This window comes from Schistocerca piceifrons, chromosome 4, assembly GCF_021461385.2.
Source record: "Schistocerca piceifrons isolate TAMUIC-IGC-003096 chromosome 4, iqSchPice1.1, whole genome shotgun sequence".
NCBI classification, from domain to species: Eukaryota; Metazoa; Arthropoda; class Insecta; order Orthoptera; family Acrididae; genus Schistocerca; species Schistocerca piceifrons.
Genome location: NC_060141.1, coordinates 823,854,654 through 823,880,504, shown reverse-complemented (window position 1 = coordinate 823,880,504; position 25,851 = coordinate 823,854,654). Strand labels below are relative to the sequence as shown.

At 45.1% G+C, this 25,851-nt stretch overlaps 1 protein-coding gene across 1 annotated transcript in view; it reads left to right on the top strand.

Moving 5' to 3' along the window:
- The window catches only part of LOC124796225 (putative odorant receptor 71a), a 72,966-nt gene that overhangs the window by 34,216 nt on the left and 12,899 nt on the right, over positions 1-25,851 (top strand). Inside the window, exon 5 of the mRNA XM_047260317.1 lies at positions 2,005-2,160. Within this exon, the coding sequence (XP_047116273.1) occupies positions 2,005-2,160 (156 nt within the window). The remainder of the gene's footprint in view (positions 1-2,004; positions 2,161-25,851) is intronic.

The window sequence follows — 25,851 nt, the reverse complement described above, 5'->3', positions numbered from 1 at the left end:
GTTAGTAGCAAGTCATTATCCTGCACCTTGAAATGCCAGTTAGCACGGATTTGGAGGGGAGTGGGTGGCGTGGTTTCTACGGGGAACAGCGCTTGAAGCCTTCTAGACTGATTTAGTAGTTGAGCCTTAGGAAGTCACACCAATCACCATTTGATTTTCTCGTTCCATTGGTTGCAACGAGAGGGAACCTTCCCTCTCGAATCCCTGTCTTATATCGGCGTGTTATGCTTCGATGCGTCATTAATCGGCCTCTAGTACTAATGCTTTCGCAGTGTTCATGATACTGTTGTATTCCTGGCATTTGCTAATGCGCTATCCGTTGTAATAAAGACATGCTAAACATATAAATATCTCGCTAGAGCACAATAAAATACGGGAAGGTAAGTAACATCAACCTGTGAGAGCTACGCGAACGATTAGGTGAAATCAGCGTGTGAAACGTGCGTCATTATTTTTAGTGGCTAGCACGTCCTCTTTTGATTAAATAATTCAGGGTATTGGGCTACATCATTGTAAACGAAAATGGTTCAAATGGCTCTGAGCACTATGGGTCTTAACATCTGAGGTCATCAGTCCCCTAGAACTTAGAACTACTTAAACCTAACTAACCTAAGGACATCACACACATCCATGCCCGAGGCAGGATTCGAATCTGCAACCGTAGCAGTCGCGCGGTTCCGGACTGAAGCGCCTAGAACCGCTAGGCCACCGCGGCCGGCTCATTGTAAACTATTAAAACAATTAAATTGTGGAAGTTTCGACCAACTTGCTCCGTTCCTTAGTTGTTTCAGTAGTTTATAAAGATGTGGCTCAAAAATTATACGATCCAAAATGACACCGGCTTTGGAGGCTAACGAACTTATAACACATTCCTTGCTTGCTAACGCCCTTTGCTTGATCAAGTTTGTTATTTGCAAGTTTATTTCTGTATGGTGAGGTGCATTTTTACGGTTTTTACAATGTGTGTACTGGACAGAATTGCCAAAAACACGTATACTGATACATAATTGAAGAGAACAAAAAAAAGGAAATGAAAACCGTTAAGGGGGGTAGGACGTCAAAGGGGCCGACTTAGAGCAGGAGAGGCACCACAGGACATTTTAATTTCCACTGTCTCTACTTTCACAAATAAATTTATAAAACTTTGTCAACACGACCAAGAAGGATTCAGGATTCAAACTCATAGCAATGTAAATTCAGAAGTATAACAAAATAAATTTTTTTTGCGTGTGAAATTTCATCATTTTTTCACTTACTATTGGCTGCATTTGTTGCTATAGGTACACTTTTCTTCACAAGTAAGAGAGATTCTTCGATGAATTTTGCACAGCATACAAACCATACTTACAGGTGTATGAAACTCTAGAATTTATTTAATTAATGAAAAAATTAATGAGCTGTTACATTTTAAACGTGATGTTCAGAAAAAGTTCAAATTTTATGGTTAATTATCTCAATTTTGAGCAGAGTTTTTAATAGATTTGGAAAATTCTAGAGTTTTCATATACCTGTAAGTATGGTTCGTATGCTGTGCAAAATTCATCGAAGAATCTTCCTTACTTACGAAAGAAAAGTGTACCTATAGCAACGAATGCAGCCAATAGTAAGTGAAAAAATGATGACATTTCACAAGTAAAAAAAATATATATATATATATATATTTTTGTATTTTTGAACTTCCACTGCTATGAGCGTGAATCCTGAACCCTTCCTGGTCATGCTGACAAAGTTTTATGAATTTATTTGTAAAAGTATAGACAATGGAAATTAAAATGTCCTATCGTGCCTCTCCTGCCCTAAGTTGGCGAGTTTGACGTCCTACCCGGTTAAGAGTATCTGCCACTCCGGAATTTGGCCACGCTGGTAGGCTGCCCCCGGTATGGAAATCACGAGCCAGCACTGAGTGAATCAGGACACAGTAACGGACAACTGCTGCCGTTATGGCTTGTAGTGTAGACACGCTGTGCGCTTGCCGCACAGTGGTCGTGACGTGTCGTGTTGCAGAGCGAGCGGCTGCCCTTCTCGGCGTACAGCAGCCGCTGGCCGGACGGGGGGCGCCGCTTCCGGCAGACGCTGCGCATCCTGGCGCTGCGCGCCGGCCGGCCGCTGCACATCACCGTGGGCAGCCTCTACACGCTCTCCAGGCAGACCTTCCTGCACGTGAGTCACCTCCACACTGCAGCAAACTCGAGAGCTCTCTCTGTCGTAAATGCTAGCACGTGTGAGAAAATTACATTCGCTCTTGTCCGGTTCACATTCGGTTGTGTTCACTCGTGTTCTAGTGGCTGTCCATCTTTTAGTGGACTATCGAAGAAAGTTGCCGTCCTCTCCGCTTCGGCGCTACCTTTACAGAAAACTTTCTTCTGCTACCTTCTCTGCTTTTGTTATTATTGACAGGTGTTGTACGAGCAATGCAGTGGTCTCAAGTGAATCTAATGTTGCCGATGGAAGGATATAGAAGTCATATGTGTTTCTGGCATGCCGGCCGGTGTGGCCGTGCCGTTCTAGGCGCCTCAGTTTGGAACCGCGTGACGGCTATGGTCGCAGGTTCGAATCCTGCCTCGGGCATGGATGTGTGTGATGCCCTTAGGTTAGTTAGGTTTAAGTAGTTCTAAGTTCTAGGGGACTGCTGACCTCAGATGTTGAGTCCCATAGTGCTCAGAGTCATTTGAACCATTTGTTTCTGGCATCCCGCAGATCCCCTGCTTTGCAGGGCAGCCTACATGTCAGGGGCACAAAATAGTTTTTCCCGACCCCGACACGTAGTCTGCCCTGCGTGACTGCTGTTTTGTGAATGGGGTGGACAGAGCAAGACGGAGGAGAAAATGGCCAGAGCGAGGGGAGGAGAGGGAGATGTGTGAGGCAGGTGGAAGGTATAGAGGGGTAGTGGGTTGGTGAAAAAGGAAGAGGAGGAGGCAGAGATGGATAGAGAGAGGAGGAGGATATATTATGCAGGTGAAGCTGTGCGGGAAAGGCAGATTATGTACTTATGTATGCATGTATGTCTGGGATCTCCTCTCAATCCTCTGATCGATCTGAGCCAAATTAGGCACACAAACTGAAACCTTGAAGAGTATCAGCATTGCGGGGATTATAAACCCGTAGCTCTAAAAGACTAGAGAAAGGGCAAAAACGTGTTTCTTCAGCCCCTGTTGAATAGGATAGCCTTGCATGACTGGTGTCTTGTGTGGGAATTGCATCAGCCTGCCTTATCAACCTGCTATGAAGGGCAGCCTACACATTACGGGCAAGAGACGGTTTCCCAGTCCCATATGACTAGGCTACCCTGAATCACAGGTATGTTGTGTTGGACTAACACTGGCCTGCATTATCGAGTTATTGTGTAGGTGCTGCATATGTGGATGTCCATGGATGGGAAGAAGGTCGAGATGGATAGAAGAATGAACGGAAAGAGAGAGAGAGGGCAGGATGGGATGTATAGGGAGAGAGAGGGGTGGGGGTGGATGTGGATGGACAAAGGAATCAGGAATAGATGGACAAAAAAAAAATGGCTCTGAGCACTATGGGACTCAACTGCTGAGGTCATTAGTCCCCTAGAACTTAGAACTAGTTAAACCTAACTAACCTAAGGACATCACAAACATCCATGCCGGAGGCAGGATTCGAACCTGCGTCCGTAGTGGTCTTGCGGTTCCAGACTGCAGCGCCTTTAACCGCACGGCCACTTCGGCCGGCAATAGATGGACAGATTGAGGGGTTTCGCATATGTTACTTCGTACATTAAATATTTTGCAATGTTAACTACATTTCGTGTGCAGCGCGATATACAGCCTGAAGTAGCATGTTCTCTCACAAAAGTTGACAGTTTCGTGAACTTCCCAAAGAAAAAAAAAAGAAACAGACGAGGGTCCGATCTTTTTGACATCTTAAAAGCAGAAGATGGAGTGCGATTCAGAAATTCTTTACAGATGTCTGCAGAAGGTGTAACACTCCGGGCGTTGCTTGTCCGATTTTTGCATTTGTTCGCCCCTGACAAACAACTTACACAGAAACTGGGAGTGAAACTGTATGCAAAAATGGATAACGCTAGATTTAAATGTGGCCCTGTCACCCCTAATTAATCTGCGGTTGTAGTGTTGAGGATAAATCACAACTATTCTTACTTCCAAACATGAACGATCACGAACACTTACGATGTTCAATGACATCAAACACAGTCACAAAAATAAAATGAAGCAAAAGGGTGAATTCAGGGTCAACTACTGAAAGTAAAGGCTCTACTGAATCACAATAATTTTATTATAACCTTCAGATCAATGCTCAATGAAACACAATTAACAGTTTACAAATTATCCTCTTAACTGGCATTGGCAGTAACTGTGTTAAAATCGGTCCAAAACGCGATCTCTTATAACATATGTACGAAGAACCACTACACTCCAAACTACCGTGAAACCTCTCTAGAAACAGCAATTGCAATTGATTCAACTATTTAACGTTACTCCTAACACAGGCCGACGGCGACGGCGCGGCCGTGCGGTCGGCGTGTGGCGTCCCGGAAAGTACATTCCTACAGTATTCGAACACCAGACTGCAGTCCGTAAACTTCTCTAATTGCGACAATGTTTCCGTCAGCAATGAGCTGGCACGGTTAACGTCGACTCAGAACGAAAGACCAAGAGGGGAGACGACTTGGGTAACGTCCTCTCAGTACGAGAGCCCAGAACGGAAGACCTCTACCGAGAGTCCAACAAGATCGCTCTTCGCCTTTGGTTTCTCCCCTCAACTTTTACCGAGCGAATCACATCACTAGAAGCTCTCAAAATACCCAGTTTGCCAGTGCCGACCAATGTACGGCCTGGGAACTCTTTTCCACAATACTTTTATTTCTACAAAATTTCACAAGTAAACTCCGCCCTCGACGGCTGGGAAGAACCACAGCTGAGGGAAATTACACGTTTACTGGAATTTTTCTCCCAAGAGACCACTCGAGATTTTCCCAGCAAGATTCCCCGTCGTAGCGAACACAGATTCTTGCAATGAAAGTTTGTTATTCGGAACTCATGGCCGGCCCATCTCAAGTTACTCGAAGGCGTAAAATTTGTGGGACATAGGCGAGAGCAGGTACAGGAAAGCCCGCCCAGCTATCCACTACTCTGTTTTGGTAAATCTTGAACACCTGCAGCCGCGCATCCCTCAGAGGTTGGTGGCCGCTGTGGCCTCTCTAAACGGATTACAGAAATCCCCCAGTTCACCATTCATACCGTCAGGCTGTGGCCTTCGGATGCTAGATGGGGACGTAGCTGAGCTCTGTCTCGTGTACTGCCTTTCCGCAAAATCGTATAATTGCAAAATCGCGGAATTCTCACGTTTTGATGCATTGCCACACAGATCTCCTACACCGTAGGCGCTAATGACCATAGCAGTTATGCGCCCTAAAACCAAAACAAAAAAAACTACACCGTAATTTAGAGTATTGCTCCAACAAAACCTAAAGTGTCACCTTAAGTGGACTCATGTAAGGTGCAAGGCCGTTGCCACCTCACAAAGGTTTCGAAAGATATCTAGGGATGGCTGGGGCACGCTTTTTGAGAAAAGACAATTTGAGACTACCAGTTTCTGTTTTCCACAGATTAGCGATCGCAGTACGCACTCACTGGGTAAATTCTTCGAACATTGAGCAGTGAGTTATTTAACTTCAAAGCGGGCATTTCCTCATTAAGTAACGAAGTGAGACTATAAGATGTGAAAGAGTCATATATTTTTAACAAGCAGTTTCGCTGCAATCGTTTGATAACAACTTAGACTAATAGCGAAAAAGACAAGCAAATCCAAAATTTGTTGATTTAAATTTTGTATGCAAAGAATATAATGTTTTCGGAAAACTATTTTAAAAGGAATGTGAGTTTGCTTCATTTAGATAGAGAACTTTTTTCAGGAGTACAAAAGGTGACACAGTTTTCAGATGTCTATTTTCCTTGAATCGAACTTAAATGCGGACACGGTTCTTTGCATGTCATGTCAAAAAACTACACCTCAAATTTCCGTGTCAAATAATTCTAGCAGTCAGTCTGAAGAATGTGTCAGCGTATACTAAGCCTTACAAGATGAGTGCTATCATGGGCTCATGCCTACGAGCAGATCAGATGTGTTTTCTTTTCTAATTTGTGGCCTTGATACGCATACACGCCTGACTCACATGGAATATTTTCGTTGCTAGTGAACATATTAATCAAAGCGACCGTTCGTTTACTAAGCCAGTCAGCCAGGCTGCAGCTCTCGGCTGATCGGCAGAACGGCAAATTAACTGTTTACCTTTTACTGTTTTTTCCTCGTAGTATATTCATTAAATTTCCTGTGATTTGTTCTGTTTAAGAGACTTAATCTCACCTTTTTGTAATGGTAAATTCATTCAGGCTCTAGCGCAGTAGTTGCTCACTGAACAGACAGCTACATAGCTCATTAACGCATCAGCATCCATTGGTGACGCATCAGGAGGGTAGCAAGTTGCATATTTGAGATTCTGTCTGCTTTTATCGTTTAATTCCTCAGCTGGTCTTGCTAGAATGGTTAGAATGTGTGCATGCTGTGTGTGGATGCATGAGCCGCTTGCCGCAGTTCGCGAAGAGCTGAATGCGTTTGGTTATGCTCTTCAGGAAGCTGCCTCGGGGAGCAGCGGTGGCAGAGAGTCTTGCACATCACATGGGACACCTCAGCTGTTTTGCCCACGGGCTCTGATGTCGAGGCACCTCGTGCTGTACCTGACACGGTGGATCCGCCCTCATCGCAGGCGGGTGGTAAGGAGTCGCTCGAGGCGGAGGGGCCAGTGTGGAGACTGGCCGCTTGGCCTCGCCCATTCAGCCTGTGAGTGGACAGGTGGCCGCTGCTTCAGCAGGGTCCGAGCAGGGGTTTACTAGTTATTGGGAGCTCTGGTGTTAGGCGCATTATGTAGCCTCATAGGCAGGTAGCGTTCAGGGCTTGAAAGAAAGCCAATGTGTCGCCTCGCTGCGTCTGTGATGTGGAGGCGGCCTTGCCGATGACCATCGAGCCTGCAAGAAGCAGCTACTCGGGCAGCAGAGTACTTGTGGAGTGCACATGAGGTTTTTTTTAAGGCTAGGCAGTAGTTTGAGGTACTCTGATGAATACTCACCAGTCGATGCGCAACAAGGGAAGTCAGTCCACGTTCAGAATAAATCACTTCGAGTGTCGAAATTTTATCAGTAACTGTTGAAGTATTCGCAAAAAAGTTCCAGAATTTGCTGCCTTCCTGGAACATTCTCGCGCTGAAGTTATTCTTGGGACCGAGAGGTGACTGAAACCCGGAGTGGAAAGCTCTGACGTATTTAGCGAGTCGTGGAACGAGTATGGCAAGAACCGGTTAGAGGTAATAGGAAGGGGAGTCTTTACTGCAGTAGACAAAATTTTTGTCTCTGGTGAAGTCGAAATTGAGTGTGACAGTGAAGTCAGCTGTTCGTGTATAACAGGTGTAGGTGAAGGTCAAACCAAGTTAAATGTTGGATGTTTTTATCGGCCAACCGGTTTCGTTGTGACAGTTCTAGAGTCATTCAAAGACAGTGTTCGATCAATAGCGCGTAAATGACAAGATCACGCAATACTATTGGAGGCAACTTTAACCTAGCGAGTTTAGACTGGGATGTCAATGGATTCATTGAGGAGGGGGGCGGGGGGGGGGGGGGTACTGCCAGTCATGCAAAATACTTTTGAGCACGTTTTCTGAAAACTGACTTGAACAGCTAGTTCGGTAGCCCATACACAATGGAAATATCTTAGACCTTGTAGCTACAATTAGGCCGGACCTTATCGGCAGTGTCAGTATAGAAACAGGTACTAGCGATCATGATGTCATTATAGCGCCAACGGCCTTGCCGCAGTGCTAACACCGGTTCCCGTCAGATCACCGAAGTTAAGTACCGGGCTAGCACTTCGATGTGTGACCATCCGGCCTGCCGACCGCTGTTAGCAAGCGGAAGCGGGGTGCTCTCAGCCCCTGTGAGACAAACTGAGCAGCTACTTGATCGAGAAGTAGCGGCTCCGATCTCGGAAACTGACATTCGGCCGGGGGGGGGGGGGGGGGGGGGGGTGCTGACCACATGCCGCTCCATATCCGCATCCAGTGACGCCTATGAGCTGAGGATGACATGGCGGCCGGTCAGTACAGTTGGGCCTTCATGGCCTGTTCGGCAGGACTTTCGTTTTTTAGTTTTATGTCATTATAGCAATTATGATTACGAAAGTTAATAAACCAGTCAAGAAGACAGAACAGATAAGCAGTTGTTAGCATCTCTCTCAGACAGTGAATTGACATCACTTAGTTCCAGTATGATAGACGTATAGGAATTATGGGCAAAGTTTAAGCAGATTGTAAATCGTAGTCTGGAGAGAGTTATATGCCTAGTAAGTGGATAAAGGATGGAAAAGATCCACTATGGTTTAATAACGAAATTCGGAAGATGCTGAGGAAGCAGACGCTGTTGCACTCTCGGTTCAAAAGAGAACGCACAAATGACGACAAGCAAAGATTAGTAGAGATTTGTGCACTTGTGAATAGATGCGCGAAGCATACAACTACCACCGTCCTATCTCAGCAAAAGATCTGGCACCAGGTCTGGATGGCATCCTAATACGGTTTTACAAAGAGTACTGTACGGAATTGCCCCATCTCTAGCTTGGATTTATTGCAAGTATCTCGCCCAGCAACTGGAAAAAAGCACAGATCATTTCTGTGTATAAGAAGGGTCAAAGAACGGAACCGCAGAATTACAGACCAATATACCTAACTTCGATTTGCTGCAGAGTCCTCGAATATATTCTCAGTTCGAATACAATAAATGTTCTTGAGAATGAGGAGCTTATGATCAAGAACCAGTATGGTTCTAGAAAATATCGCTTGTATGAAATTCAGCTTGCCCTTTTCTCACATGATATAGTGCGAACTACGGTGAAGGGCAACAGGTAGAGTCAATATTTCTAGATTCCCGGAAAGCGTTTGAGACGGTGTCCCATTGCAAGCCGTTAACGAAAATACTAGCATATAGAATAAATTCACAGATATATGAGTAGCTAGAAGACTTCTTAAGTAATAGAACTCAGTATGTTGTCCTCCTCCCCCCATGAACCATGGATCTAGCCGTTGGTGGGGAGGCTTACGTGCCTCAAGGACACAGATAGCCGTACCGTAGGTGCAACCACAACGAAGGGGTATCTGTTGAGAGGCCAGACAAACGTGTGGATCCTGAAGAGGGGCAGCAGCCTTTTCAGTAGTTGCAGGGGCAACAGTCTGGATGATTGACTGATCTGGCCTTGTAACACTAACCAAAACGGCCTTGCTGTGCTGGTACTGCGAACGGCTGAAAGCAAGGGGAAACTACAGCCGTAATTTTTCCCGAGGGCATGCAGCTTTACTGTAAGGTTAAATGATGATGGCGTCCTCTTGGGTAAAATATTCCGGAGGTAAAAGAGTCCCCCATTCGGATCTCTGGGCGGGGCTACTCAAGAGGACATCGTTATCAGGAGAAAGAACACTGGCGTTCTACGGATCTGAGCGTGGAATGTCAGATCCCTTAATCGGGCAGGCAGGTTAGAAAATTTAAAAAGGGAAATGGATAGGTTAAAGTTAGATATAGTGGGGATTAGTGAAGTTCGTTGGCAGAAGGAACAAGACTTTTGGTCAGGTGAATACAGGGTTATAAATACAAAATCAAATAGGGGTAATGCAGGAGTAGGTTTAATAATGAATAAAAAAATAGGCGTGCGGGTAAGCTAGTACAAACAGCATAGTGAACGCATTATTGTGGCCAGGATAGACACGAAGCCCATGCGTACTACAGTAAAACAAGTTTATATGCCAACTAGCTCTGCAGATGATGAAGAAATTGATGAAATGTATGATGAGATAAAAGAAATTATTCAGGTATTGAAGGGAGACGAAAATTTAATAGACATGGGTGACTGGAATTCGAGAGTAGAAAAAGGGAGAGAAGGGAACATAGTGGGTGAATATGGATTGGGGGAGAGAAATGAAAGAGGAAGCCGTCTGGTAGAATTTTGCACAGAGCATAACTTAATCGTAGCTAACACTTGGTTCAAGAATCATAAAAGAAGGTTGTTTTCATGGAAGAATCCTGGAGATACTAGAAGGTAAGACATTTCCAGGGGCAGATGTGGACTCTGACCACAATCTATTGGTTATGAACTGTAGATTAAAACTGAAGAAACTGCAAAAAGGTGGGAATTTAAGGAGATGGGACCTGGATAAACTGAAAGAACCAGAGGTTGTACAGAGATTCAGGGAGAGCATAAGGGAAAAATTGAAAGGAATGGGGGAAATAAATACAGTAGAAGAGGAATGGGTAGCTCTGAGGGACGAAGTAGTGAAGGCAGCAGAGGATCAAGTAGGTAAAAAGACGAGGGCAAGTAGAAATCCTTGGGTAACAGAAGAAATATTGAATTTAATTGATGAAAGGAGAAAATATAAAAACGCAGTAAATGAAGCAGGCAAAAAGGAATACAAACGTCTCAAAAATGAGATCGACATGAAGTGCAAAATGGCTAAGCAGGGATGGATAGAGGAGAAATGTAGGGATGTAGAGGCTTATCTCACTAGGGGTAAGATAGATACTGCCTACAGGAAACTTAGAGAGATCTTTGGAGAAAAGAGAACCACTTCTATGAATATCAAGAGCTCAGATGGAAACCCAGTTCTAAGCAAAGAAGGGAAACCAGAAAGGTGGAGGGAGTATATAGAGGGTCTATACAGGGTCGATGTTCTTGAGGACAATATTATGGAAATGGAAGAGGATGTAGATGAAGATGAAATGGGAGATATGATACTGCGTGAAGAGTTTGACAGAGCACTGAAAGACCTAAGTCGAAACAAGGCCTCGGGAGTAGACAACATTCCGTTAGAACTACTGACAGCCTTGAGAGAACCAGTCCTGACAAAACTCTACCATCTGGTGAGCAGGATGTATGAGACAGGCGAAATTCCCTCAGACTTCAAGAAGAATATAACAATACCAATCCGAAAGATATCAGGTGTTGACAAATGTGAAAATTGCCGAACTATAAGTTTAATAAGTCACAGCTGCAAAATACTAACGCGAATTCTTTACCAACGAATGGAAAAACTGGTAGAAGCCGACCTCGGGGAAGATCAGTCTGGATTCAGTAGAAATGTTGGAACGCGTGAGGCAATACTGACCCTGCGATTTATCTTAGAAGAAAGATTAAGAAAAGGCAAACCTACGTTTCTAGCATTTGTAGACCTAGAGAAAGGTTTTGACAATGTTGACTGGAATACTCTCTTTCAAATTCTGAAGGTGGCAGGGGTAAAATACAGGGAGCGAAAGGCTATTTACAATTTGTACAGCAACCAGATGGCAGTTATAAGAGTCGAGGGACATGAAAGGGAAGCAGTGGTTGGGAAGGGAGTGAGACAGGGTTGTAGCCTCTCCCTGATGCTATTCAATCTGTATATTGAGCAAGCAGTAAAGGAAACAAAAGTTCAGAGTAGGTATTAATATCCATGGAGAAGAAATAAAAACTTTGAGGTTCGCCGATGACATTGTAATTGTGTCAGAAACAGCAAAGGACTTGGAAGAGCAGTTCAACGGAATGGACAGTGTGTTGAAAGGAGGGTATAAGATGAACATCAACAAAAGCAAAACGAGGATAATGGAATGTAGTCGAATTAATTCGGGTGATGCTGAGGGAATTAGATTAGGAAATGAGCCACTTACAGTAGTAAAGGAGTTTTGCTATTTGGGGAGCAAAATAACTGATGATGGTCAAAGTAGAGAGGATATAAAATGTAGACTGGCAATGGCAAGGAAAGCGTTTCTGAAGAAGAGAAATTTGTTAACATCGAGTATTGATGTAAGTGTTAGGAAGTCGTTTCTGGAAGTATTTGTATGGAGTGTACCCATGTACGGAAGTGAAACGTGGACGATAAATAGTTTAGACAGGAAGAGAATAGAAGCTTTCGAAATGTGGTGCTACAGATGAATGCTGAAGATTAGATGGGTAGATCACATAACTAATGAGGAGGTATTGAATAGAATTGGGGAGAAGAGGAGTTTGTGGCACAACTTGACCAGAATATGGGATCGGTTGGTAGGACATGTTCTGAGGCATCAAGGGATCAGCAATTTAGTACTGGAGGGCAGCGTGGAGGGTAAAAATCGTAGAGGGAGACCAAGAGATGAATACCCTAAGCAGATGAGGAGGGATGTAGGTTGCAGTAAATACTGGGAGATGAAGAAGCTTGCAGAGGATAGAGTAGCATGGAGAGCTGCATCAAACCAGTCTCAGGACTGAAGACCACAACAACAACAACATGTTGTCCTCGACGGCGAATGTTCATTAGACACGAGGATATCGTCAGGTGTGCCCCAAGGAAGTGTGAAGGGACCGCTGTTGTTCTCTATATAGATAAAACATTTGGCGATCGAGGTAGGCAGCAGTTTGCGGTTGTTTCCTGCTGTCGAAATTGAGTGACTGTAGGAAGATACAAGATGACTTAGATAAAATTTCTAGTTGGCCTGATGAATGGCAGTTAGCTCTAAATGTGGAAAATGTAAGTTAATGTGGATGAGTAGGAAAAACAAACCCATACCGTTCAGATACAGCATTAGTAGTGTACTGCTTGACACAGTCAAGTCGTTTAAATATATGGGCATAAAGTTGCAAAGCGATATGAAAAGGAACGACCATCTGAGGAGTGTGGCAGGGAAGGCGGATGGTCGACTTTGGATTATTGGGAGACTTTTAGGAAAGAGTGTTTCACCTGTAGGAAGGGAAACGACTAGTAGGGGTGCCTTCCGCCACACACCATACGGTGTAGACGTGCGCCTATCATTGCCACGAGGTGTCTCTCCTAATGCCAATTAAATATGCAGCAGATAACAGTCGTGCACCTGAGAACTTTTCTGGTGTGCACTGCTTGAATAGTTTGTTATGTGAAAGCCCCATCTGGGGCGGGCTGGCAACAGCATATGCGCTGCTCTTCAGCCGAAAGACAGTAATTGTACAAAGAAGACATTTAAAATAACAGCATGGCGAAATATGGCGTTCATAGATATATAAAATAATGGGGAACAGTACGGAAGAGAACAGACAAAAAGGGGGGAACTGTAAAATGGAGATAAGAACCGTAAAAAATTAGCTCACACAAAACTAAACCACACACTGGATGATAAAAGTATCGAAGGACGGCGTAGCACTGACAATGACACCATGTACAAGTCCAGCACACAATTAAAATTGCAGCACTTGATGCACAGGAGAACAGCACCAAACACAACACTGACGTAGCACACTGATAACAATGAGCAAATGGAGAGTATCTGCCAGGGGCATACAGATGAGGGAGGAGGGAAGAAGGGAGGAAGGGGAAGGGGGAGGAGGGAAGAAGGGAGGGTAGCGAGGAGGGGAGAAGGGAAGAAGGGAGGGAAGCGAGGAGACAGGCGGGGGGACAGGTGGGGGGTGCGCAGAAGAGGGCTGGGGAGGGAAGGGCGTGAGAGGGAAGCAGTCGAGGAGGGGGTGCAGGGTTTCAGGGAGGGAAGGAGAAAAATCCACTGTGGGAGAAGAAGGGGAGAGGAAAAAAGGGGGCCCTGGGGAGTGGGGGAGGGGGGGGGTACAAGGCCAGGTTACAGTTGGAAGGAAGAGTAGATGTCACGGCAAAGTTCAACATCCAGGAGGGAGATGTGCTGGAAATTTCCACGATGAAGGAGATGGAGGGTGTGGAAGTGGAGAGAGGAGGGAGGGATGCAGCGATAGAAGCATGGCACCGGGTGGGAGGTGGAGAGGAAGGAGGAAACCATGAGGTGCGGGGGGGGGGGGGGTGGAATCAAGCCTGCAGACAGTGTAAAGGATGCAGAGAAGTTGGAGGAAAAGGAGGAGGGGGGAGGGGATGAGGTCATACATGAGCTGTATGGGGGAAGAAAGGCAGACACGGAAGGCAAGGTGGAGTGAATGGTGTTCGAGGATTTGGAGGGAGAGGATAGAACGGATGAGGGATTTGTATGTGTGGAGGGTGGTGGAAAGATGCAATCTCCATAGCCTGACAGACAGGAGTTTCAGGAGGCGAAAGTGGGTATGGGCTTTCTGATGGATGGTCAGGAGGTGAGGGGTCAAGGTGAGGTGATGAAAAGGGTGAGGCAAAGGTATCTCAGGGTGGGGGTGAGCTGGATGGGACGACCATAAATGGTGAGGTAGAAATCATGGAGACGGAAGGAGCAGGTGGTGTGGCCAATGATTAATGCCTGGGTTTTGGAGGGGTTGAGGCGAAGGAACCACTAGTTACACTAAGTGGTGAACTGGTCAAGGTGGGTTTAGAGGGTGCGCTGGGACCATTGAAGGGTAGGATAGAGAGCCAGGAAGGCGGTGTCATCAGCATATTGGAGAAGGTGGACAGGTGGGTGCGGCTTGGACATATTGGCGGTGTACAGGCGGTAGAGCGGAGGGGAGAGGACAGAGCCCTGGGGGACGCCAGGAGTGGGATTAAAGATACGGGAGTTGTTGTTGTGGAGGGTGACGTAGGAAGGGCAGATTGAGAGGCAGGAAGCGACCAGATGGACAAAATTGTTAGGCAGGGCGTAGGTTTGGAGTTTAAAGAGGAGACTGGGATGCCATAAACGGTCACAGGTGATTTGGAGGTCGAGGGAATCAAAAATGGCGGAGACAGGAGTTAAGCTGGAGGGAGAGAAGGTGGACGACGTTAAGAAGTTGGTCTTCAGCGGAGATGGAGTGTCGGAAGCCACACTGGGTAAGGGGGATAAGATGGTGTTGATTAAGGTGCTGATGGATACGACAGGAGAGAATGGATTCGAAGACCTTACTAAAGACAGAGGTGAGGTAGATGGGACGATACAAAGAGGCGATGGAAGGGGGTTTGTTGGGTTTGAGGAATAAGAGGACGCGGGAAGTCTTCCACAGGGTGAGGTAGAAGCCGGTAGAGAGGATGACATTATAGAGATGGGCAAGGACAGTCAGGAAGGAGAAGGGGCTTTCTCTAAGGTGGCAGCAGGTGACACAGTCGTGACCAGGGGCTGTGTTGCGGTTCGACTGGAGGATAAGTTTAATGTGTTGTGCTGTGATTGAAGTGTTGATGTCGGAGGGGGGCAACGGCCCCAAGTACTGGAGACTAGGAGCAAGTGGAGCGGACCAAGGCGTAGGAGTCGCTACTACATACATAAACTCCCCTGCCACAGTTTCTGTCTGTAGGTTCAAAATGATCTCAGGAACTACTGCAGGAACTTTGATACTGTTTTGACTTTGAGGTCGACTTAACAAGAAGAAAGATTTATGGATGTAGTTTATATATATTTTGTGTTTAATGGCTGAATTACGCGGAATGAAATTCCACACCAATGTGAAAATAATGCCACTGTCATCTACTGGAGAATGAGAGAACTTCTTGGAATCATACATGTTATTGTAAACTACATGAGAAACCCGGTGTTGCTGAGGTATTTGTTTATCGCAGCCTTACATTACTGGATACCCTCCTCGCACCTCTCTGTTTCCGCTCCTCCTACCCCTCTACCGTTAATCTTTATCTGCCTCCTCTCTCTTTGTACAACAACAATTATTGTGTAGAATTTAAGAAGTTTTCTTGTTTCGTGTTTCTACTAAGGGGTAGAAGTTTCCTTTGAAGAGCTGTGTTGGGACGCGACAATTCTTACTACAACAGGAGTGTTCAAAAAGTAACAAGGAATATGTAATTGCACGTGTTGTATTAGTTCACTTTGCACAATTTTTTGTCATTGTGTTGATAAACATGACTGAAAAGTATCTGCACAATGTTGAGGAGTTTCGCGTATTGCATATTTAGTCTGTTGCCAGCTGTGAGGAAGAACGCTGCCGGTGTTTTGGAAGGTATTTTTTTTCAGTCATCGGTCTCCTGACTGGTTTGTTGACGGCAACTGCAACCTACGTCCTCAGTTATGTGCTTATTTTGGTAATATCACAGGTTATTTATTTTGCATACGAACGGTTTTAGAGAATTCGTATTAAATTTTGTTGCAACCGATGAAACGGTGGAAAAAGTGAAAGAAATGAGTACAAGTGATCGCCGTATCGTAATCAGAGAAGTCGGTGATGGCGTTCCGATATCACCTGGCTCGGGCTATGAAATTGTTTCAAATGTTTCGGGTAAATATGTTTCAAAATTGTTCAATTTTTAACGAAAAGAGCAGCGCGGGGTAGCCGCGCGGTCTTGGGCGCCTTGTCACGGTACGTGCGGCTGTCCCCATCGGAGATTCGAGTCCTCCCTCTGGCATGGGTGTGTGAGTTGTCCATAACATAAGTTAGATTAAGCACTGTGTAGGCTTAGGGACCGATGACCTAAGTAGTTTGGTCCCACAAAAAAAAAAAAAAAAAAAAAGTGACGAATGCAGGTTACTCAGAAGTCACTGCATGAAGTTAACACAGATGTAGAACTATTGAAATGAGTCATAGCAGATGGTGAAATATGATTTGACGGATTTGACGTTGAAACTAAGGTCGAATTTCCCGAGTGGAAGAGGCAATCTGCATCGCCAAAACCGAAAATCGCTCGACGAGTACGTTCAAATGTGAAGCTAATGCTCACAGCGTTCTTCGATTTTAGCATTGCAATGTACCGCACGGTCTTGCCACAAGCTGAAACGAACAACAAGGAGCACTACTTACAAGTACAGCGTCATTTGCGTGTAGCAGTCCACAAAAAAGTCTGGATTTGTGGCGAAGGAGTTCGTGGCGTTTGCATCACGGCGATTCACCTACTCACATTTCGTTGCGTTTTCGGGAATTTTTGCCCGAAAACAATACAATAGCCCCAATATTAGCTCCATGTGATTTTCTCTTCTTCCCAAAAAAATAAAGGGAAGTATTTTACAAGCATAGATGAGATTAAAAACTAGTCGCTGATTCGGCTACAAGCTATCCCAAAGTCAGAGTTCCAGAAATGTTTCGAGTTTTCGAAAAAGCGCTGGCGTAAGTGTATAATATGTAACGGGGAATATTTTGAAGAGAATAACATTGATGTAGACTAATGAATAAAGCCAGAATTAGACCCAGTATTCACTACAATAATCCTGTTGTTTCTACTAACATTGTACATGAACCCCTCAACTAAAAGTAATATTGTTGTCCACCCAAGTTTCGACGAAATACACTAAAGTGCCAAAGGAACTGGATTAGGCATGCATATTCAAATACAGAGATATGTAAACAGGCAGAATACGGCGCTGACATGGGAAACGTCTATATAAGACAACAAGTGTGTGGCGCAGTTGTTAGATCGGTTACTGCTGCTACAAGGGAAGGTTATCGAGATTTAAGTGAGTTTGAACGTGGTGTTATAGTTGGTGCACGAGCGATGGGACATAGCATCTCCGAGGTAGCGATGAAGTGGGGGTTTTGCCATACGTCCATTTCACGAGTGTACCGTGAATGTCAGGAACCCGGTATAACATCAAATCTCCGACATCGCTGTGGCCGGAAAATGATCGTACAAGAACAGGACCAACGACGACTGAAGAATCGTTCAACGTGAGAGAAGTGCAACCATCCCGAAGATTGCTACAGATTTCAACGTTGTGCCATCAACAAGTGTCAGCGTGCGAACCAGTCAACGAAACATAACCGATATGGGCTTTCGGAGCCGAAGGCCACTTGTGTACACTTGATGACTGCACGACACAAAGCTGGGCCCGTCAACACCGACACCGGATTCTCAATGCATGGAAACCTGGTCGGACGAGTCTCGTTTCATACTGTATCGAGCGGATGGATTTCAAATTGTATCGAGCGGATGGACGTGTACGGGTATGGAGAAGCCTCATGAATCCATGAACACTGCTCGTCAGCAGGGGACTGTTCAAGCTGGTGGAGGCTCTGTAATGGTGTGGAGTGTGTGCGGTTGGAGTGATATGGGACCCCTGATACGTCTAGATACGCCTCTAACAGATGACACGTACGTAAGCATCCTGTCTGATCACCTGCATCCACTCATGTCCACTGTGCATTCCGACGGACTTGGGCAATTCCAGCACGACGATGCGACACCTCACACGTCGAGAACTGCTACAGAGTGGCTCCAGCAACACTCTCCTGAGTTGAAAAACTTTTGCTGGCCGCCAAATTCCCCAGACATCAATATTATTGAGCATATCTGCGATGTCTTACAACGTGCTATTCAGAAGAGATCTCCAACCTCTCGTACTCTTCTTTGGCTCTTCAGTGTAAACTAACTTTCCGCCATATTACCCCAGTTTCCGTACTTGTGTCATGTATTTAGTCATATAGTCAATTGCACGACGAGAATCTTTCTTTTACTTGCATATCTCTTCCAGAGAAGTCCCATTTCTCTTACAAAGCAACTGTCTGCTAAGGAAAATGGATTTTTGTTTTATTGGAGTAATTAAGTTAGTTAAGTATGGAGACAGTATATCATCAAACTCTGAAAAGAACATAACTGTTACACAATCTGGACCGGAAGATGTACTTTTATTGAGTGACTTAAGCTGCTTCGCTACAACGAGGTAGCTACTTCTAAGTTTTGTTGTTGATTCGAATTCAGGAATATTTACTTCTTCTGCTTTGGTGTAGGAATTTCGGAAAAATGTGTTTCGTAACTCTGCCATAGTAGCACTGTTACCACTGCCATCGCTCACGTGCCTGTCGGCCGACTGTACACATGCAGACGCGGCTGACTGCACCAGAAGGCTGGCGCGAGCCGCCGCTACTGGGAGCCGGCGCCAATTGCTGCCGGCTCTGGACGTGTGACGCGGCCACTCAGCTGATAGGAACGGGTCTTGTGGTATGGAGTTAATGTCTGAGGGGTGTCACGGGAAATGGGAGAAAGGCTACACAGGAAACGCAGCTCGTGCTGGAATGGCGCTGTAGTCGCGCGGACGGGAGAGTGCGATGGGACACAGCTACCATCAGCGCCGCGATATGTCCGTTCCAAACGCCGATTATATAAGGAACAGGTAACATCTGTGACTGGCATGCATTCACTAAATCATATAAGTTATTTGTAAGTGACGATATTTTTTTACCCGACGTTGCGTCCTGAATTTTAATCATAACTCTTCCCAGTGGCATATAAATAAACACCTCTACGCCAAACAAGTCGCCCAGTTGTGGACCATAGGCAGCAGCACGGCAGAAGCGAGTGATGGGAAGGACTGTTTCCTCGTTTCCCCCCCCCCCCCCTCCCCCCCCCCCTCCGAACCCGAAGACATTTTCCTCGGCTGCCTACCAGTCACTTTGTATGAATAGTACTGGCGCACAGAGAGTAAGAAAGGAGGAGTTGCGTGGCATTGTTGATGGGGAGACAACGATGGGTGGGTTGATCGAGGGGTAGGTTCGTCTACATAATCGGACAGATTCTTCGGCATCCGTGCACAGTGGCCGTATTGCCGTGTGCTGTGTCTTAAGTGTATCTACTAAGTGCAGAAGACTGTGATAGCTCCTTGTATTGTATGCTGTGATGTTTGTTATATGGACCGGACAGAAAGGATGGCGTTTTTCCTGGTCCCAGAGCATGGCCTTCTCGAATAACACCAACGGGGCTGGCGGCCTAACAACCCGTATAAAGCATGGATCGCCATCATCAGTACCACATGCCCTTACTTCATGACACATTGCAGAGAGGTGTGGAATTTAATCCTGGATACTGGCGCGAAGACTGGTGATCGGGAACTCTACATCAGCACCTCTGCTCCCATTTACTGTCAAATACTGATAGCGAATATTTGCTCCAACACCGTAATTCAGAGACGAGCGCCAACTCACAGGCACACGTAAGTGACATCAGCTGCGGACCGCTCCGTAAAGGTGCTCTGCAGTACATACAAACACTTGGAAAAATTCCCACTCCCACAGGAACGGTCTTGATGGACCCAGTCTCAGAGGCAGAACACGTCAGCGAACCAGCAACAGGTGACTGGGATTGCAGCGACATGCGGAGCTCATACACCAATCTGTGCACTGCCTAGAGTGCAAAGTTTTCTTCCATTCGTTTGGCGACTAATGTGCCAATACCCCTGCAAGATGTAGCAAGATGTAATGTGAACACGTAAGCAGCTGGTAGCAGGGTAGAATTACTGGGCTCCTGAGAATAAAATTTCCGTGCTGTTGTGTCATTTGTAAGACTAGTGGGTAGTAGTGGGTGGTACGCAAGGTCGAGCGGGTACTGGCATAACGATAAATGGATCTTTGCTGTTCGTCAGATTATAAATGCCACAGCGCGCTAACAAAAACTTACTGGTGTCGCAGTTACAGCAGTCCTCCCTCCGCTGTTCATGTTATACAGTGCAATTTTTTGTGTCAGCGAAGTTTTGGAGAGACATATTTAGACAATTTCCGTCGTATACTGGATATTCTGACTTTACCAAACGCTAATTAGGCTACCACAGAGACGCTGCATTCGCGAAAATTGCGATGCCGTAAAATAAACAAACAGAAATGAACTACGTGACTTTCGTAATAGGTTTTGAAAAGCCTAGGGCCAAAGACCAATGGCCCTCATAAACGTACGATAGATAATCACCATCAAACTGGCAACACAACTAATCCAATTAATCACATGCTGAAAATCAATTAGAATTATACATTCACTTTCTGTCCTGCATATCTTCATATACGTACACACAAGCATTCTCATAGTGCAGAGGCTGTTAACACAGTTATCATAATCACATCAATATTTGTTATTTCCTTAACTTGACCGAGCTACTTTCCCGCAGTGGGACAGACAGTATGTTATCAACGATGTCTGAGACAGATATTCTGTCAAATAATGAAGCTGTGTCGATGGGAACATTACACACCACAGAAATATAGGCAGCATTTCTTATTTACTTACTTATTAGTTGGGCCACACAAATCGCAGTAGATCTTTGATCTCGCCTGTCAGCCTCTCCCGTCTTATTCGGTCCATGTACTCTTCCCCAGCTGGTCCCATGCTACTCATATCCTCTCTGACCCCATAAATCCGTCTCAGCCATGGCCTTCTCGTTGGTTGCTTATCTCGGATGTCTTCTTGCACCGCCTTCCCGGTGATCTGGCCATCTCGACACCTTACGCGCCCAGCCTCCTCTCTTTGACCGCTACCAGAATGTGCAGCGGTTTGTGCAAGTCCTGCAGTTCGCGATTCTTCCTTTTATCCAGTCGTCTCAGTCCTTCATTGGTCCAGAAACCTGTCGCAGAACAGCATTTTCAAATGTCCGGAGATTTCCTTTTATGTTTTGGACCAGAGTACAGATCTCTCCTCCGTATACGAAATGCATTCCAGTGCTGTAGACATCAGACCTTGTGGATCGCGATAGAAGCTGGGATTTGAGCACTTTAGCAGCTTTCCCAGTGAAAACCTTGACCTCTTTCCTAATTGAACTCTTGTCGTTATTTCCTAGGCCATCACACTGCATTCACTGCATACTACCCTAACATATTTAAACTCTTTTATCCTGTCAAAAATTTTACAATCTACATCTAAGGGTATATCATCGTTATCTGCCAGCTACGACGTTTATGGTCTTATCCACATTCGTTTTCAAGCCAGCTCTAATTGCCTATTTCATTAACACTCTTGCCATCTGGACCAGATCTTGCTCATTATGTGCTACTGGGTGGTTATAATTAAAATGTAGCTACTCGCAGAGGTCAAGTGTGGCCTATAATTATCGGATGGTAGCGAAACTTGGTAGATATTGTAATGCGTTAATGCGAAACAGATTTACACCAGGAGAAAAGATAGTTCCAGTTTTGGCCACTTGGTGCAATTCCTGCTCCGAGAATGAAGGAAAGACATATAGAAATGTTTCCATATGTATTAGGAACGGGATGTAGGCAGAAAATATCAAGCAAGTGAGAAAGACGTTGTGTTGATTTTATTATTAACTGCCGTTTACACAATTTCTTTATGAGCAGTGGAGACGTACACAAAATGCTGCATCCGTAAAATGGCGCGGTAACCAGTTGGTCACTGCCGTTCTGGTGGAATCCGAGCAACGTGTTCATGTGTAATGCCCTGAGACCGAACGTGTCCCTAGCGAACGAGTTCTCTTACGTATCCCCAGAACCAAAAGACACATCGATTCAGATCAGGTGGTCTTGCAGGTCATGTATCTGAGAAACGTCTGGAGAAAACATATTCGTGGAAGGTTGCACTAAACAGGTATTTCGCAGGGCGAGCGACATGAGGCGTTGCGCCATCTTGAATGAAAACAGTGATTTCCACACAGTGGCGCTCTTCCAAAGTGGCGATCACATACGCTTCAAGGAGAAGTGACGGCACACCTGAAAGGCGATCTCAGTATATTCTCTTAAAAGACGAATGGAGCGAGAATAATGTTACGTCTGGATGCACACTACACAGTGACACACGACGAGTGCAACGGCTTTTCGTGCACACACGCGGTTTAACAGTATCCCAGATGCGGCAGTTGTGTGGACTCACAGCAGCAAGTAGTGTGCAGTGTACCTCGTGGCACCATAGAGCGTTGCCTGGCCACATCTCACGGACTTCGATCCGTGACAGATGAGGTTTCAGCTGCTGCACCATCTGAATCTTGTATGGGTATCAGTGTAAAATAAACCACAAAAGAATTCTGTGTTGGTGATCATGGGACGGACAATTCTCGTGACACAAGCACGAAAATGAGCTCTTTCTTCTAAGTGCTTCTCGAAGCTCACCCGTGTTTTCGAATTCCATTGCCGTCTTCTTTAAACCGTTTAATGACATTGGGCTTCTTCTCAGACCGTCCAGTCGGCGATACTCTCTCACAGGAGCGCTGAACTTGCTGCCGCTCACATGAAACACTTTCACTAACTTCACTAACAGGGCACGGTCTCTCTTCTCTGTTCACTCACGCTGTGGCTTGTGAAATGACAGCATGGATGTCATGCCGTCATACGAACAGTATACAGCACCATATTTGCCACAAATGGATCTAATGTTCCGTCCAATGTAAGTCAGTTCCGCATTAACACTTTAGCATGTCTATCAAATTTCACTGCCATACAATAATTACAGCCCACACTGGACTTCCGTCAGGGGCTGCAGTTTGATTATAACCACCCGGTGTTAACAGCTACATTATCCGCATAGGTCAGGATGTTGATCCTTCTAACCAGTTGACTTCCTGTATCCACCTACTCACAGTTATTTTTCACAATGCTCTTTCTAAAAATATTACAGTGAACTAAAGGGAAACGTAGTTACGATAAACATAGATTTCACACACATTTACCGCAGAGACGAAAAAGACGATGATACAAATGTGTCGTACACAAGCCACTCGTGTTCAGAATCAGTGAAATGCATCGCCTCACTCTCTGTTTCAGTCTCGATGTGGGTGCAGCTCAGCCTCTAGCGATCTGGGTCACTGTACCGCGGACAGCAGCACTGCAGCGATCGCTGTCAGATGTTGCCGGTGTGTGTCACGCCGCAGGTTCTGCCCGTCCATCATCCAGACTTCACCCAGCATCGCGTCTCATAAGCTTTCTGCATTATGCCAGCTCACTGGGAAATATCCTGGCGGTACCAAAGCCGTCCTCACAACTTGCTTCACGGCAGACTTTTTTCGATCAGATTCATTGTCCAATACTACTCACCTGCATCTCACAAACGTTGTTTCGTACGGTCTGTCAGTTCCAGACAATGGTCATATTTTTAATAATAACCCCCACAGAAAATGCCCTATTTCGTATATTTCAAACAATTTCAGATCATGTGTAGACATCCTACTAGAGACGGCATGGATATTTTTTCTTGTCACATTCACCTATTATAAAATAATTGTTCATTTCATACAGAAGGTGACGTAAGAAAATAAGTTTAATACTTTTTTTATAAAAAGTATACGTAAGAAAAATATTTAATTCATTTTCAGAAAGTATAATTCATACTAAAATTTTACTGGTTCTTTAGTTATTATTTAACTGGGCAGTTGGAATTAATTTAAATAAAAACTTCATCCTCAAAAGGTCCAAAAAGCTTCGGTGCCATATGAAGGGAATCCGATGGACTTTCTTTCTTGACCTTTACTCTTTTATTTCATTCCACCCTTCGGGTTTCTTCGAAGTCCGTCTCGAAACCGAGGTAGCTGTCCTTCTTTGCATCGGGTCCTTTGTCTTCAATTGCGCCGCGACGGTAGCTCAGCATGTTCGGTCAGTGGGTTTAGCTCCCCTCTGTAATAAAAAAACTGAGTGAACGGATCAACGAACAACCTGCACGGATGTGATCGGACGTCCACCACGAACAAATTCAACGAACAATATTGAACAAAACGAGATTTAAAAAAAATGGAGGGGTCAGAGCTCGAACAGCAGCGACTTGATGATCGATGGTCCCCATTGCTTGTATGGCCAGCCCACTCCCCTATATGTAGTTAGAATCTGAATGATGAAGTACATTCTAAAAATGCTTTTTTCATCGCTTTATTTTCGGCGTAAATAAATTATTTTCTTCACATTTTCGTATTTTATTTGAAGTGATGAAATGTAATTAACATGTAACGTTCCTTTACAACAGTCATAATAGGAATTACGCCTTTGCTGTTGACGGATTTATTCGTCATCCTGCCTGCCGCTCACTGTGTAGTCGCGGCCGCAGGTTTTGCTCTGAGCTCTGCTGACGAGTTCAGTCGCACCCGTTTGCCGGCCCCTGAGCGCTGATGGCGAGTATCGGCGCGCCGCTACCTGAGTGCTGATGACGAGATGGGTCGCACAGTGGACTTCCAGCCCCATGCCTCAGTAGCCTTCCGCAGTTCTGGCAGCTAGCTTGTCGTCCGAATCATTGTCTGCCGTGAACCTCGGGTTCGCACTACAGTTCACTGTCCACCCGAATTTACATCAGTGCACTTCGCGTCCTGTATTTTACAAAGAAAATGACAAGACGTCGTCGGTGCACGGGGGAAGGAATCATGGAAATTCTTACGAGGAACTACTTGGTTTTGACGAAAGTGACAGCTCTTCCACAAAATCAGAAAGCTGTAGTCATAAACCGTCCAGGTCAGCAGTGGTATCAATGCAGTCTCGTGTTTCAACAAGAGATGTAAGTTGTTCTGAATCCGCAGAAACAGAAAGTGACAGTGAAACACCTACGAAGCGATAAATTTGAAGGAAAGAAAATGATTTTAGGCCAGTTAATCACGCATTTGATGATACGCTATCGGGACTTGTATTTCAAATAAGGAAAGAGCCAGGTATTGTCAGTTTCCATGTTATTCTTTACAGAAGATGGTTCAAATGGCTCTAAGCATTATGGGACTTAACTTCTGAGGTCATCAGTCCCCTAGACTTAGAACTACTTAAACCTAACTAACCTAAGGACACCACACATCCATGCCGGAGGCAGGATTCGAACCTCCGACCGTAGCAGCAGCGCGGTTCCGTACTGAAGCGCCTAGAACCGCTCGGTCACAGAGGCTAGCTTTACAGAAGAACAATGAAATATATAGCTGACGAAACAAATCGGTTTTACTTATTCACCAAGGAGAATACTCAAGTACATTCTCGAATAACAAAGTGGAAAGATACTCGGTATGAAGAAATGTATTATTTCATAGCTATTTGTCTTCTGATGCGTCTAGTGATAAACCTGAAAATTAGCAATTACTGGACCAGAGATGTTCTTCTAAATACACCAATTTTTAGTGAACTTATGTCAAGAGACCGCAGTTGGTTACTTATGAGAATGTTACATTTCAGTGACAACTCTGCCAATACTGGAAGAGACAGATTATTCGCAATTAGGAACAGATCAGAAATTCTGCATTGATGAAAGTTTGTTAATATTCAAACGACGCTTATCTTTCAGACAATTCATTTCATTGAAACGGAGTAGATTCGAAATAAAAACATTTATGTTACGTGATT